At 34.5% G+C, this 16,381-nt stretch overlaps 1 protein-coding gene across 4 annotated transcripts in view; it reads right to left on the bottom strand.

Moving 5' to 3' along the window:
* LOC122046501 (ATP-dependent DNA helicase MER3 homolog) overlaps positions 1-8,465 on the bottom strand; it is a 77,581-nt gene extending 69,116 nt beyond the window's left edge. For 3 of the 4 annotated variants that reach the window (XM_042607222.1, XM_042607223.1, XM_042607225.1), the window contains exons 1-7: positions 8,334-8,465; positions 7,664-7,783; positions 7,065-7,245; positions 854-1,015; positions 535-772; positions 395-431; positions 273-319 (exon numbers count right to left, since the gene is read on the bottom strand). In XM_042607222.1, the coding sequence (XP_042463156.1) occupies positions 273-319; positions 395-431; positions 535-772; positions 854-1,015; positions 7,065-7,245; positions 7,664-7,743 (745 nt within the window). In that variant the 5' untranslated portion in view covers positions 7,744-7,783; positions 8,334-8,465. The remainder of the gene's footprint in view (positions 1-272; positions 320-394; positions 432-534; positions 773-853; positions 1,016-7,064; positions 7,246-7,663; positions 7,784-8,333) is intronic. The other variant, XM_042607226.1, reaches the window with a different exon arrangement.
* Between the last annotated feature and the right edge of the window lie 7,916 nt (positions 8,466-16,381).

Raw genomic sequence — 16,381 nt, 5'->3', positions numbered from 1 at the left:
CATAAGCACGATTATACCTCATTTGACACATGAATGACCCCAACAAAATTAAATGAAATTTCTGATTTAATCAGATCTTCTCTAATGTTTTATATATGACTTATTGTTATTCTAGATTATATACATCAACCGGAAAGCAAATTTGCATTCATGCAGCAAATAATTTATGTTTTATGAACTCTTATTAACAAAAATAAAGGCATCATTAAGAAGGAAAAAGGAAGTAATAGATCTGACCAATCTCAGCTAGTTAAAATGGAAATTGTCCATACCAAAAACTTTGGTCACTAATTTCACTGGTCTCATTTCTTCTCCAAAACTGTAATGCATATAAATGGATAATTTAATACATATATCATGACAGACTCTTTTTTTTTCAAAACTCATACAATACCTTTTAATTCCTTCTGATGGAACCAGGAGCCATTCAGCTGAAAATAACACAGCCAGGAAGACAACAGTTATATGTTGTTGTTGTGTTCATTTCCTTATAAATGTAAGAAATTTGATGACAGTATGTTCATGTTAACCCACCAATATCTTGAATATTTGGAATTGTAGCAGAAACTGCAAGGAAACGAACATTTGCTAGAGGACTAGAGCCCATCTGAGAAGTGTGGGAAAGCATCTTTATTCTGCTAACAATTGCCTCTAATGAAGCTCCACGGGGATCATTAAGCAAGTGAACTTCATCAATCAGTACAAGTGAAATATCACCAAAAAAACTCAAGTCGCCATTCCTTATGCCATGACGGGTAACAGCATCAAACTTCTGTGAAACTAATATTCAGATTACAAAAGCTATGAATAATGCAACCAGAAACATTATTAAACATGTTCAACTCTTCCCGACCTCAGGAGTAGTTAGAATAATATCTGCATCTTGGATGCTTTTTGATTTATAATATTCACTATCACTGGTCATCTCCAAGCAATTAATAGCCAGTGGCCCGAACTTCATGTTCCAATCACGGAGTTTTTCTTGAACCAGTGCCTTTGATGGGGCTATATAAATCTTCACATACCATATAATTAAATAAGTCACAACCCATCTATGATGGAAATTTACTATCTTTTAACTTGCAAAATTTCCAGAAAAATCTTAGGAATATATGTAGCCACAATAAGGAAAATATAACATAGTTCTAGCACTTCGTTAATTAGTAATATATTACCGTTGAAATATGTTTTGGCACAAAGTTATCAAGCACAAAACTTCTCTTAGTTTTCCAATAACCACACTTAAAATTTTCTTTAAAGTTAAATCATACAATTTGCATCAAAAGGGCTATTAATGCAGCAATACAAGAGGAAAAAAAACTCAAGAAGAGATCAAAACTTTATTAAAAACTAAGATGTAAGATCAAAACCCAACAATATCCTTAGTCTCCTCCTCAAAACAGGACATGTATCAGTAGTTCTAAGGATCTTGGTTAACAAGGAACCTTTATTAGTTTTGCTAAGACTAGTGAAAGGATGATGAAAACTATACAAGATTTTTTAAAACAAAAAATTGTAAAATTTAAAAACATAATTTTGTTTCATAGTCTCTCTTTACAAAAGAACTTATCTTATTCAAGTGACACAATAGAAATCTTACCTAGACCTTTTGATACCAAGCAAAGGCAAAGTATAAAATATCGTGTCGTGCGGGCCGAATTTTCTATATTGCACATGAATCGACAATGACAAGGTGCTCCAATAGGTCGTTGAGGAAGCCATGGCCTCACGACATCCTCACAAGATCACAAAGGCAACTGCAACCTCACGGTGTCACAGAGGAAGCCATAAGGTTGCAGCATTACAGAGGGAGACTTATCTGTTGCGAAGTATGTCCAAAAGTTTGACAAGGGATGTCACTTTGTGCCTCTAATTGCCAATGATGCGGAGGAAAAGCTAAGACACTTCTTGGACGATTATTCACCACGAAGTTCTGATGGCGAACCCGATGAAGTACTCTGCTGCTATTACCAGGGCCTTTCGGGCAGAGCGAGCCCTGAAGAATATCAATTTTGAGATGCAGAGAAAGAGGCAGCATCTCCGACAACAACAGCAGCAGAACAAGAAGTTATTTGCAAGACCGCAAAAGCCTCAAGGACGGTAGAAACAACAACCTCCAAAGTCAGATGCCCCGAAATCAAGTGACAAACCCTTATGGAAGGAGTGCAACCGTCATCACTTTGGCAAGTGTTTGTGGGGATCAGGTAAGTGCTTCAAATGTGGGAAAGACGAGCACAAAGCTACTGAGTGCCCGAAGCTGAGGCAACCCGTGACTAGTCGAGCTTTTGCGATGCATACTGGGTAGACAGAGATAGACACTACGCTTATCACATGTATTTCAGTTAAATTCAGCATTCTATACCGTTCAAATGCAAGGACTATCGTTGAGGTAAACTTGAATTGATGGGTAGTTAGGTTGTATATTTCAAAACTTAGAATGTTTAGGGAGTAAGATTTGAAACTTATGATTTCTTAGGATTACATTTTATTAATTTGTTTGTCCCAATTAGGCCCACAATTTGAAGGGGGATTTTCAAGGATTTGATGAAGTAGGTTAGAAACTTTTGTGCGGAATATAATGGTATTGATATCATTGGTAGGATATTTATAACGGGCGTAGCCACTTATGCCTTGCTAGATTCTAGAGCTACACGCTCGTTTATATCTGAATCCCTTGTGAAGCGATTAGGAATCTTATCCGAGAGTACGGAATTGGGATTGAGTTACGGTGCCCTAGGGGGAAGTAATGTTATCTACCGATTTAGTGAAGAATGTGGAGCTCCGATTGCAGAAGAACATTGTACGAGCAGACCTCATTGTGTTGCCAATGCCGGAGTTTTGACATTATTTTGGACATAGATTGGTTAACCCTATATGGAGCTTCAATTGATTTCGACATAGGTTAGTATCTATCCAACCACCCAACGAGGAATCGTTTATCTTTGAGGCAGCCTGGAATAGATGGATGTCGCACATGATCTCTTGTATTTGTGTCAGGGAGCTTTTGCGTAGAGGCTGCTAGGGATTTCTAGCCGGCATCATTTCAGTTCCGATACGGCTAGCCGGTCAATTGAAGAAGTGGAAGTGGTTAGAGACTTTCCTAGTGTATTTTCTAGATTGGCCATTATATAAAAAGGGCAGTCCGGTGCACAAAGCTCCCGTCATGCGGGGTCCCGGGGAAGGATCCAGTATATGCAACCTTTACCCTGATTTTTGCAAGAAGTTGTTTCCAAGATTCGAATCCGTGACCTTTTGGTCACAAAACAACAAATTTACCGTTGCGTCAAGGCTCCCCTTCAACTTGATATAAAAAATATCTTTCTCAATGGAGAGCTTGAAGAGGAGGTTTATATGAATCAACCTCCAAGATTTGAAGAAAATTTGGGTAGTAAAACTGCATGCAAGCTCAACAAATTTATCTATGGGTTAAAACAGTCACCTTGTGCTTGGCTCGACCGATTCTCCGAGGTGATCAAGAACTTTCGATATATTCAAGTGCAAGTACATATACACTATTTGTGAAACACTCTGATAAAGGGAAGATCACCATTCTTATAGTGTATGTTAATGATATCATCTTCACGGGAAATGACAAAAAAGAATTGGAAGAAATCAAGAAAATGATGGCACAAGAATTTGAAGTCAGATCTTGGAACACTGAGATATTTCTAGGAATGGAGATTGCTCGAAACAAAAAGGGTATTTCAGTCTTTCAAAAGAAATACAGTTTAGATCTATTGAAGGAAACTAACATTTTGGGATGTAAGCCGAGCAACACGCCAATTGAACTGGGAATAAGAGAAAAATGTGTAAAGGAAACTCAATTGACAAAGACAGTTATCGGTGTCTTGTTGGAAAACTCATCCATCTCTCACATACATGCCCAGATATTACCTTTATAGTTAGCCTAGTAAGTCAATATATGCACTCACCATGTCAACGTCCTCTGAATGTTGTATACAAAATCTTGGGATACCTAAAACAAACTTCTGGGAAGGGCTTGTTCTTTGCAAAAACTAAGGATAGAAGAGTGTATGCATATACTGATGTGGATTGGGTAGAATCAATTGATGATAGAAAATAAACTTAGGTGTTGCACGATAGAATGGGGGAATTTAGTGACGTGACGTAGCAAAAAACAATATGTGGTCGCTATTAGTTAGAGCCCTAGAGTCAATCATTTGATGATTGTTGTATGGACTCATTGTATCATATTCTTATGTATATAAAGGCATTTGTTTATGGCTATTATACTTGCTTGTATTGGTGTCAAATAACTAAGTATAATAGCGTCCTTGAGTAGAAGGTTCTTACCTATATCAATCGATTGGTTGAATCGATAGTGAGATGATATAGGGAACACTACTCTTAATCATTCCTAGTCAAGTATTAACATTCAAGGACAATGTTAATGCGACGAGACTAGCATGTAGGTCAACTCGATAACTTGATCTCACAAGTCATGGATATAGAGATATCAAGTTGACACATGGGTATGCATTGGAGAATGTATACTGAATGACCTGCCATGAGAAAGTATCATGGATCGTTATATGAGTGTCATATACTTTCTCATGTGGCTATTAGTATGACATTAGACTTGAAATCACCATGGTTCCCTACATAAGGAGTTGCATACTTTGGCTTCGTCAAACGTCACCTGTAACTGGGTGGACTATAAAGGCGATTACTGGGTATGTAACAAATTATGCGGAGGGATGTGAGTGATGTAGATGGGATCTATCCCTCCTATATGACGGGAGTGACATCATTATTCTTGATAGAGTGAGACCACTAAGTGCATGGTCATGCCCAAATGAGTCAATATGAGATATTGAGCTCATTTGATTATAGTGAGTCTACTTGGAGTTCAAGATTTAGATTGATTAGAGGATGACACGGTCTATGCCTCAAGTTAATCAATCTAGATGTCAAGGATAGAAGGACAATGTCACATATTGTGAAAAGTCACAATTAGTAGTCACAAGGTGATGTTGGATCTCAACATTCTTGTAACTTGGGTAGTAATAATGTGTTGCTAGATACCGCTCATTACTTATGCTTCTAAATGGGTTTAGGAGCATTGCCAACGTTACAAGAACCTAAAGGGTCACACACAAAGGGTAATTAGATGGAGATTAGGTTCATATGATGAACAAAGAGGATTAGGTTCATGTGATGAACCAAATTGGATTAAGAGTAATCCAAATTAAACTAATTGAGTTGGACTCGATTTGATTCATGTGTTCAATGGATCTAATTTAGATTACGTTTCATTGAATCAATTTAATCAATGAATAGAGATTCATTATATTAAATTGATTTGAATTAAATGGTTAGATTTGATCAACCAAGGGAGATAAGAGATTCAAGTTTGACTTGAGTTGAGAGGAAAGATGAAGAGTCAAGTTTGACTTGACTACATGCCATGTCATTTGTGACTTGGCATGGGCTAGCCAATGATGATGTTCCACATCATCAAGGCCACATAATTAGTATTCCCAATGTGGCCGGCCATATGAATGGAATAAGATTCATTTGACATGGAATGCATTAAATGCATTCAATGTGGCCGGCCATATGAATGGAATAAGATTCATTTGGCATGGAATGCATTAAATGCATTCAATGTGGCCGGCCATATGTAGGGAATGAGTGATTGTCATTCATTTTGATTATAGAATTGAATTTCTTCCTCTCTTGAATTCCTCTTGCTCTCCCTCTCCTCCTTCTTGGCCGAAACCTTCAAGAGTGCTAGCACACTCTAAAGGTTTTTCTCCACTCTTTTGTCCGTGTGGATACTTGTAGAGGAGTGTTCATTTGACACTCTTCGAGATCCGGCAAGAACTTTGGACGAGCGGGATACGCGAAGGGCATTGCTTCAAGGGTAACTTCTTTATTATTTAGATCTAATGTAGATCTCGAGTAGAAAACATGTACAAGTTTATTTTATTAATTTCGCACAGATCCGGTGGCAAGTTTTTCGGGGTTTCCGCAACGCGAAAAAGCGGTTTTTTGCGGCTCGAAATGCTTACAGTCGCAAGTAGTGCTGAAGCGGAATACAGAGCTATGGCTCATGAAATTTGTGAACTCATCTAGATCAAAAGAGTGATGGAAGACCTGAAAATTTAGTTTAAAGATACTATGCTGCTCCATTGTGATAAGTCATCTATCAATATATCTCACAACCCGGTTCATCACGACCGGATGAAACATGTAGAGGTTGATCGTCATTTCATTAGAGAAAAGGTGGATTAAGGCATTATAAATATTGAGTATATTCCAGCATCTCACTAACTAGTTGATCTTCTTACAAAAGGATTATCTAAACAAGCTCATAAGTTTCTTAAAGGCAAGCTTGGTCTCATCAATATTTATAGCCAAGCTTGAGGGGGATGGTAGGAAATAATCAGATATTTTATCTTTCCTTGTGAAGAGCCAATCAAATCATGGGTGAAAATAGGATATAATCAATTGGATTGATTTGATTAAGAATAATTTATTTTTTGGCAGAATAGTTTTCTTTTTTTAATTATTTATTCTTTCCTTATTTATTAATCTCCATTGTAATCATAAAAGGGTGTATTGGTTCATGAATAAAGTTGTGAGAATTTTTTACATTAGTGATTCTCACCATTTAAAATTCTTCCTGTACGGCTGGATCAGCCTACCTATAACCTCTAATGAGTTATTGATCATCATATTCAACTCTATATGGCTCTGCACTAGGCAGCCTAAGCAAAAAATATCTAGTGACTATGCATGTAACAATGTTGACATATTGTTGGAACATTACATCTTCACATTCTCCCCAGAATCACTTGATAAATCAGTAAGTTTTAAGTAAATCTCTCCAAATCTATGAAGCACTTGTAACTGCAAATCTAATATTAATTAAAAGAAAAAACAAATCTTAATTAGTTCATGAGTAACAACAATGTTAAGAGGTTAGGCAAACACTAACAACCCGAGTTGGCAATATTGAAGTTTAGATTAACAAACATTCATCCATCTTTTGTAGGATAATGCATAAGAATATTAGACAAAAATTAACAGAAACTTACTGTCTTAAGTGTTCCTTTTATAGGAGAAAATCTTCCTTCTGAAAGAAATTTTGACATAAGTCGGAGAATACAGAGCTGGAACAGCACTGTTTTTCCACTTCCAGTTGGTGCTGAGATTACCATGTTCATATCCGAAAAGAAGCAGCCAAAAAAGCATTCACTTTGTAAAGAATTGAAGTACCTGTACTTTACAAACATATTAGATCTAATAAAAAAGGCAAACAAAGAAAGAAGTATGAACTTGTTATCCTGCTTCACTGTATGAGTAGATTATTCGTGTAACATCCACAGGTACCATGACAATAATTCAATTGTATGCGACTTTGATGACTGACACTAATAACAACATTTATTTTAAAATCAGCAGAAAAATAATGAAGTAATTTGCATGACCATAAAAAAATGAACTTATTGTCAAGAAAAAGAAAGATATATACCATGCTAGGAGTGAAAAAAAATTCAAAAGAAATAAAAAAAAAAATACAACAGGAGAGATAATGATAAAGGCTTGTGCTGTCTTAGAGTCTAAAATTTAATCCCATTTCATAGTTTACAAAAGAAATCAAGAATTGTTCGAAACTAATACTTTTAGAATTAACCTGAAACTAAATATGGCTCGGAAGGGGGCTGGCAATTCTGAAACAGGAACCAATGAGTAAGAGTCTCTGAACGACCCCATGTTATATTTATTGCTGAAACTTGTGAGAATTCCACGGAGTCTGACATCATACAAGAATTATTATCCAATAAATTTTGTTTTAAAAAAAAAAAAGTACATAGATACGTGTAACTCAGAATATACAAGTTATCTATCGCCCACTATCGGTTACCCTACGTCAGAATCAGAATGATTCAACGAAGAAAAAACAACGGGAAGAATTTTAAATCACTTCGTAAATTACCTGAAACAACCCAATATCGAATGAGGTTTGACACACACTAGCAATCCAATAAAGTTGGAGCTTAACAAAAGAAAGTCGCATGGACAGTGCGCCAATCTAACTAGGAATTTCGCAAAGATGGTTGCTATGATCGAATAGAAGGTTGTCCTTGGTTTCCCCAGGCATTTCAAAGTTCACGCGAAAGGAAATAAATCCGATGTAAAGAACAACCATAAGAGATTCAAAGCTTACACTGTGATTGACACGAATCGGCCTAGGGATTAAACATCTTGCCGATATCAAGGGAAAAAGAACTAATAAACAAAGAAAAAAGAGGATGACGAAGAGGAGGCAATGGCGAGGAAGCGCGAGGAGTCCAGTAACTTACTTCTCTTTGCGGTGAAGGATGACCGGCAAGAAGGACAAAGTTTCCTTCACATCGCCGCGAAGCGGAAAGAGATCAAGCAGAACCAGTCCGGACTCAGCGTATAGAGCTTCGACCACCCTTTTATACACAAACCTTTTGTCGGTTCCAAAATGTATTTTTTAAAGTCTCTATGTTATTCATCAACTGAAATAAAATTCAAATCGTATGGATAATAGGTTGATTAAAGAAATATAACCTATAAACAAAAAGGTATTATGAAAATTAAATAAATTATTATTTTAAATTAAATATACAGTTTACCAAATTGAAGTTAAATATAAATTTTATTATAATTTGATAAATCCAATGAAACGCAATTGATTTACTAAAAGAAAATTGAACTGACTATTTGAATGGTAAACACTCTTTTAAGAATGTTATAATTTTGCAAATGATAAAATATCCTACTTCTTATTTCTAGTTTTATATTTAAATACATTTTGTTTCTATTTTTTTATAATTTTAAATGAGTAAGAATGATTTTTAAATATGTTTCAAGAAATTATGTATATTGGGGTAACCTATATATGAAAAGAGAATAAAATTAATTTATATTTATTCGATTATAGGTATCAAATAAAATTCATATTAGTATATAAAATGACATCAAATGGAGAGTCATCCTCGATATTATGGAATTGTTATGAGTAATAAGGAAAATAAAAAAATAACAATGGTGTGTAATATAATATAATATAATATAATATAATATAATATAATATAATAGTATTATCGATTTATGTTTCCTAAATATTTATAATCTTTACATCCACAACATCAATTAATATCTAACTTCTCAAATATCTCAAATCTTATAACTAAATATTTCTCCTTCTCATTCGGACAGAACTTAAGATGAGCAGCAATAAATTTTTTAGTAAACATATTTATATTCAAATAACAATAATAATAAATATAAATATAAGTCCCTATTAATTTATCAAAATAAAAATATTTAAATTTAAAGGAATATAAATTTGATTTATATCTTGCAATTTCAATATAATGATACTTCGAAATTTGACCCTTACCTATACAAATATAATAAACATTCTTTTAGACATATTTTTATAAACAAGAGGAAAAAATAACGATGATTTAATCAATATATAATCATTCTATATTAAACAACCTCTCAATACATTTAAAAGTTAAATACATTTTTTAAAAATAATAATAATTATCACTTTTCCCCCTCCCTTTCATAAATCATCATCTTGTTCAATTTTTTTTTGGAGTAATCTTGCATTCTCTATAAAAGGAAATCATATTTACTAAATCTTTGCATTCTTTGATTTCTTTATCCAGCAATAATTATCAACTAACTATAGGCCCTTTGGCGGCTGGCTAGAGGGGATAAATAACCCTGCAAAAATAACACGAACCTTCCTCGAATGTTATAGCTTAATTAAACTAACATTTGTATTTATTAAATAAGAAACTAGAAAGAAGAGGCACAACGAAGTTTACTTGGTTACAATTGGGGAGGTTGTTAATCCAAGGAAGTTGAAGCTCACTATCAAAGTCTCTTTTAGTCGGAGAAGCCTCTTACAGCAGTTAAAGCACTCAAAATGCAAAACTAGACAAAAGAAATTATTTACAAGTGTTCTATCTGAACCATTTGAACCATGGTTGTATTTATAGTCCTAGTCGGGGTGCCTGAAAGGGTTCCATGCGCCTCCAGGGGGATAAAACTTTATCCCTGTCATAACGAATCACATCAAACATGATTTGGATAAAATTCTTGGTTCGGGCGCTTGGACCTAAGTTAATATTATGTTAACTGTTTGGTCTGAGTTCTTACTTCGGCTCCACTCGCTTGGGTCCGAGTCTTTTGCTCCTGCTCCAGCTCCACTTACTTGGATTATTTCGGTCATCTAGAATAGGGCTCACCCGAACCCATTTTGGTCTTCGAGCAATCTTCCGCTTTGACTTCTCGTCCCTCGGAAACATCGCGCACCTCCTTCTCGTCCGCTCACGTACTCTTCCATAGCATCACGTCCCTCGGACTCACCGAGCCCGTTGGCTCTCTCCCGTGTCGTCCTTCTCGCTAGCTGCGTCTTTCGCTCGACTTCCTATGCTCCTAAGTTCCTGTACACTTAGACACAGAGGTTAAAACCAACATGACCTAACCTGACTTAGTTAATCACATCAAAATTACCTTGGGATATTAACAATCTCCCCCTTTTTGATGTAAACAACTAAAGTTAAGTTAGGATAAATAAACATAAAAAAATAATAACAAGATAATAAATTTACAACTCAATAATGTGAAAAAAATTAAATTTACCCTCCCTTAGACATAATATTTCCTTCTCCCCCTTTGATCAAATTAAATAGGGTAATTTTAAAATGACTTTGGAAGATCTAAACTTAAAGTCTAAGGAAAAAATCAGAAAAATTTTCATAAAAAGTTGAATTTTAAATATATTTTTAAAAGTTTTGTCTTTGGATAACTAAGTCATAGAAAATTTTCTAACGGATTGTTTGGATAAAGTCAAAAAATAAATAAATTTGCTAAAATAACTCTAACAAATATAATTTTTGTTAAATAAATTGTAACGATCAGAATTTTTTTAAAAGAATTTTGACAAACTATTTAAAGCATAAGTTAAATTGATTAAATGTGAACAAATTGATTAAATGATTAACAGTTAGTTAATTAAACATTTTATTTCAGTAATTGACTTTCAAGTTGTGGCGAGGCACTAGGCCTTCTTGGATATTGGAACAACAACTACTTTTTAGACAATCTTTTAAAGAAATTAAATATTTAACTTTATTTCTGAAAGTAAAAAAATAATTAATTTAAGCATGTTTTTGGAACCCAATATAGGTTCCTTCCTACTGGGTTAATTAAAATTTTCTTAGAAATACATTTTCTAGATATTTTCCTAATTTTCCCCTTATAATATCTAAATTGCCAATGTAACCCTTTATAGTTCTTCAAATTCGAAACAGATAAATTTAAACATGCAGAATTTTTAAAAAATTTCATTTGATCATTTAAATTTGTATTCTCAATTTTTAATTTTTCAAGATCCTCTATTTCTATTTTCAGTTTTTCATTTACAATTTTAATCTTGTCAAGGTTTTCTAATCGACAAGATATAGTTAAGGTTGATTTTAACTCTTTATTTTCTTTTTCTAATTTATAGTAATTTTTCGATAATAGTTTTATAAACTAAAATGACTTGTCAGGAGGAAAATACCGTACCTGATTTACCTTATTGATCTCGCAATCTGAAGCTTCCCCAGAAGTGCTGCTTTCTTTCGATGTTGCTCCTCCTTCATCGATACTCTCAATGCTCATTTCGGACGAGCTTGCTTCGTCTTCATCTTCTTGGTGACTTGCCACTAGCGCAAGTCCGGCAAGGGCTTCGATTTCTGACTACATTTCATCTCATGTCGCCTTTAGATTATGCTTGGTCTATATTGGCTTCTTATTTTGTTCTTTGTCCTTGCCCTTGTCCTTGCTCTTCGATTTAGGCAGTTGTCTTTCTCGTACCCTTCTTCATTGCAGTGGTAGCACTCTACCTTTCTTTTCCTTTTTGTACCATGCACTTTATTAAATCTTTTAGATTTAAATAATTTTTTTAATCTGCTTATCATGAATGTCATTTCATTGTCCTTGAGAGAAGATTTAGAATCTTGTTCGTCCATCTTTGCCATTAAGGTAATATTGTGCTTTGGCTCCTTCTTCAGATCTGTACATCTCATTTCATGGATTTCAAAAGTTAAAAATATTTCTTCTAGAGTACTTGATTCCGTTGGCGCTGCGGGCTGGCAAGAGAGGAGGGGTGAATTACCTAAAATAGAAAAAGATACCCTCCTTATTCTTTCAACTCTTCTTAAAGTACAACAATAATAATAAAATAAAAATGACAAAACTGAGGAAGAGACTCGGGATTGACTTGGTTACAACCTATGTGGTTGTTAATCTAAGGCGGTTGCAAAGTTCACTAAGAATCTTCTTTTTCTGAAGGCGGAGAAGCCTTTTACACACAATGAAAGCTCGAATAGTTATTAGGAAGTTAATGTTAGAGTGTATACTAAAAGTCTAGTTTTTTATAAACATTTATTTTGAAATAAGAATTACATTAGTCAAATGTCTACATTTATGCTAAGTGTAGTTGTCCATTTAATTTATATTGTAAATAACATGGTGTGAGGAGACACACAGAAGTTCATGCTATCAATTTCTTATAAATTATAAACAGTTGCTCACTACTAAGATAGAATGGGGTAAACCATTGGAGTGGTTGTAATGTAATTAGGTATTAGTTTATCTTGACTAATAAATTACACTAGTACACTATGAGTGTATTGAGTAGGACCATTTGAAGTAGTATTTTTTTATACTGACTATATAAAAGAACAAAATTTCTGTTATTATGGAAGTGTGTACTCTTAATCATGATATAATAACAAGCGCATATACTTAATATTTATTTCTTTAATTTATCAAAGGGTGTGATTTAGCTCGTTAAATCAATAGGCATGATAAGTTGGGAAATAATATTATTTATATGGTGTGTTGTTGATTATAGAATGAAATTGTGTCCTAGTAATCTACATTGATGATGTTCCCTTGAGGAGCTCATAAGGATTGTCATATAAACCCTGCAGGTGGACTTAGTCCGACATGACGATAAGGTTGAGTGGTACTACTCTTGGAGCTAGATATTAATTAAGTGAGTTGTCAGTAACTCATTTAATTAATAGGCATTCAATATCTTAAACACAAGGAGAGTAACACACTCATGATAATAAGGAGCCCATATAGTAATATGGGATTGGTGCGGTAGTGCAATAATAATTCTTTAGTGGAATGAGATATTATTGATGAACTTGAATTGGGTGTTCGGGCCGAACACGAGAAGCCAAGCTCGTCGGGAGACCAAAACCAATTCCTCCTCTCGGTCCCTATTGTAACCTCTTATTTATAAAGTCTTATATCCACAAAAACTCACTTTCTTACCCACCTCTTGGTGGTCGCCAAGCCTAGCTTGGAGCCCAAGCTAGGGTCGGACAAACCAAACCAAGAAGGGAGCCAAGTTGCGGCCGACCCTAGCTTGGAGCTCAAGCAAGGGTAGCCAGCCATATTGAAATCAAAAGGGAGTTTTAAATTTTAAAATCTTTCCTTTTGTGGAAGCCATGATTTTAAAATAGAGTTTTAAAATTTTAAAATCTTTTTACAAAGGATTAAGAGAAAGATTTGATATCTTTCCTTATTTGTAGTTAAGAGAAATATTTTAATTTTTGATAAAACTTTTCTTTTTTGTAACCATCCAGATGTTTTAAAAGAATGATTTTAATTTATAAAATTTTCCTTTTATAATCAACCATGAAGGGATTTAAAGAAAGAAATTTTTTAATTAAAAATTCTTACCGAAAACAAATAAGGAAGTTTTAATTTCATTTTTAAAAATTTCTTTTTTTGGATTTAAAGGGGTGGCCGACCATGACAAGAAAAAAAAGAAAGTTTTAATTTTTTATTTAAAAAACTTTCCTTTTTAGTCATTAGCAAGGAATATAAAGGAAGTTTTAATTATGTTTAAAACTTTCCTTATTTGCCAAGACCAAGGAATATAAAAGAGAGCGTAGAGGTGTCTCACCTCATAATGACATATCTATTATTCTTCCTCTCTTATTCCTTATGGCCGACCCTTCTTATTCTCCTTCTCGTCCTCTTTGGTGGTCGGCGACATCACCTCTTGGAGCTTGGTGGTTGGTCGAATTTTACTTGAAGGAGGAGTAGAGAAAGGAGGCATTGTTTCCTAGCATCCCTTGGAGATTGGTTGGTGGTCGGAACTCATCATCCTTGAAGGTCGTTGGTTGCTGAAACTTGGAAGTGGGAAGAGAAGGCTTGGGTGGATTTCATCTTGGTAGATCGTCGCCCACACAACGCCCAAGAGAATGAGAGGAATACAATAGAAGATCAAGAGGTTTATAAACTATAAAAGGTATAACTAGTTATTAGTTCCCGCATCATAACTAGTTCATCTTTTGTATAAATATTGAAAAATCAAACACAAGAGGTTATCGATTTTTATTTCAATTTCATGTTTCGATATTGTGCTTCTATTGAGATCTCTATAGTTAAACCCAGTTTACTGTAACAAGTTAAATATCCAATTTCTCTGTGAGGCTTTGTCTAGAAAGTGGTGGATGATCCCATACCCAAGAAGGCCTAGTGCCTCGCCATGTTTAACCTGGACGCCGATCTTAGAAATAGATATTTGATAACTTCTGTAATATGGTTTAACTTAGGAATATCACATCGGTTGAACTTAGAGTAAGGATGTTAAGTTTCGTTCCTAATCCAAGTTTAACTTCGAAAGGGAAATTTGGATTAATAATGTTAAAAATCGTTTGCAATCCAAATTTAACTTTAGTAGAGCACATGGGTAGCTAGGAAAGTTCTATGCTTGTACAAATTTTTGTACAGAGGAACTAGGATGATATTCCTAGTAAAAACCAGCAATTGGTATTAGAGCTAGATTTTAACCTCTATGTGTTTAGTTTTAGTTAATTATGCACATGTCATACATATTTTAGACAGGATAATAGTAGAATGTGTAAATAGATTAACTCTGTGATTGTAGGCTCCAACTATTATGACCTATTGTGATTGTGTATGATTGGACCCTCGGATATGTCGAGGTCATTTTATATGTGTACATGATTGAATGTATTAAATACAGCATGAGCTGTATTAGTTTTAGGATTTTACATTATTGTTCGATCTAGACTCTATGTACATTCCTTTGTGGAATATAGGATCGATATATGTAAAATTTTATTTTTGTCGCGGGCCGTATCCTTGCAATGTGTGGTACTATTTGAGGATCAGAGGCATAACGAAAAAAAAAAGTAGGATAGATGTGACAACTAGACCCGATGGCGGTGGCTAAAGAGACAGCAACTAGGGTTGGCAGCACACGGAGGGCAGTGATGGAAAAATACCATAATAGTTGGAAAATTATTTTTCCATATTTATTGCTTTTATTTGCTACGATGTGTATATGCTCATGATAAAATCCTCATCTTAAATAACTAAGTAGAAGAGGAATTTATAAATAAATTCCACGGTCTCCATTATTGGTTTGTAGGTGATGCAACAAACTTGCGCGTTAGCTCTGATTGTCTCCCTCCACATCGGATAAGTTTGTTTGCGGATCATTAGATCAAATTTCCTTTATGGATGGTTATAGGAAATTATTTAGGAGCGTATAATCTTCTCCAACTGAAGAGGCACAATCTCATTTAATGGACTAAGTATCAAGTAATGGTATACACTTAGGCGCATTTAATAGTATCCTCCCCATCATAGTCACTGCTATTATTTGTGTGACCAAAGAAATACCAACTATTAATTTTATTTGTCATAAAGTTAGGATGACAAGAATAAAATTAATGGGTAAAACCTCCTCTTACAAATGTTTAAATTTGTATACGTCCACACTAACGTGGCATACAAAATTCACGGTGTTTTGAGGTGTTGGTGAATTTAAATAATATTGTTTGAGGACTCAATATTATTCTAAATTCTAAAGTCTTGACCAAAACTTATTTTGTGATTCTTAGGATGACTTTCAACCCACTGACTATTATTCTGAAAGAGAACAAATTTACTGATCTCAATTACATAGATTGGAAAAGAAACCTGGACATTGTCCTAACTGCTGAAGGCTATAAGTTTGTACTGTTAGAGGTTTGCCCAAATGTGCCTAATAGTGATTATAGTGAAGAGGAGATTGAGTATCATAAGAAATGGATAAAGGCAGATGAGATGACGTGGTATAACATTTTGACTTCAATGTCAAATGTGCTGCAACATCAGCATCAGGACTTGCCAACTGCCTATGACATGATGAACAATCTCAAGGAACTCTTCGGACACCAGAATCGGGTTGCTATGCAAGAGGCAATGAGAAAATTAATGATAGCCACCATGTCAGAGAAGGCACCCATAAGGGATGCAGGGCTAATTTGGTCAAGTCAAG

The sequence above is a fragment of the Zingiber officinale genome, chromosome 2B (assembly GCF_018446385.1).
Source record: "Zingiber officinale cultivar Zhangliang chromosome 2B, Zo_v1.1, whole genome shotgun sequence".
NCBI lineage: Eukaryota > Viridiplantae > Streptophyta > Magnoliopsida > Zingiberales > Zingiberaceae > Zingiber > Zingiber officinale.
This window is presented reverse-complemented; position numbering and strand designations above follow the sequence as displayed.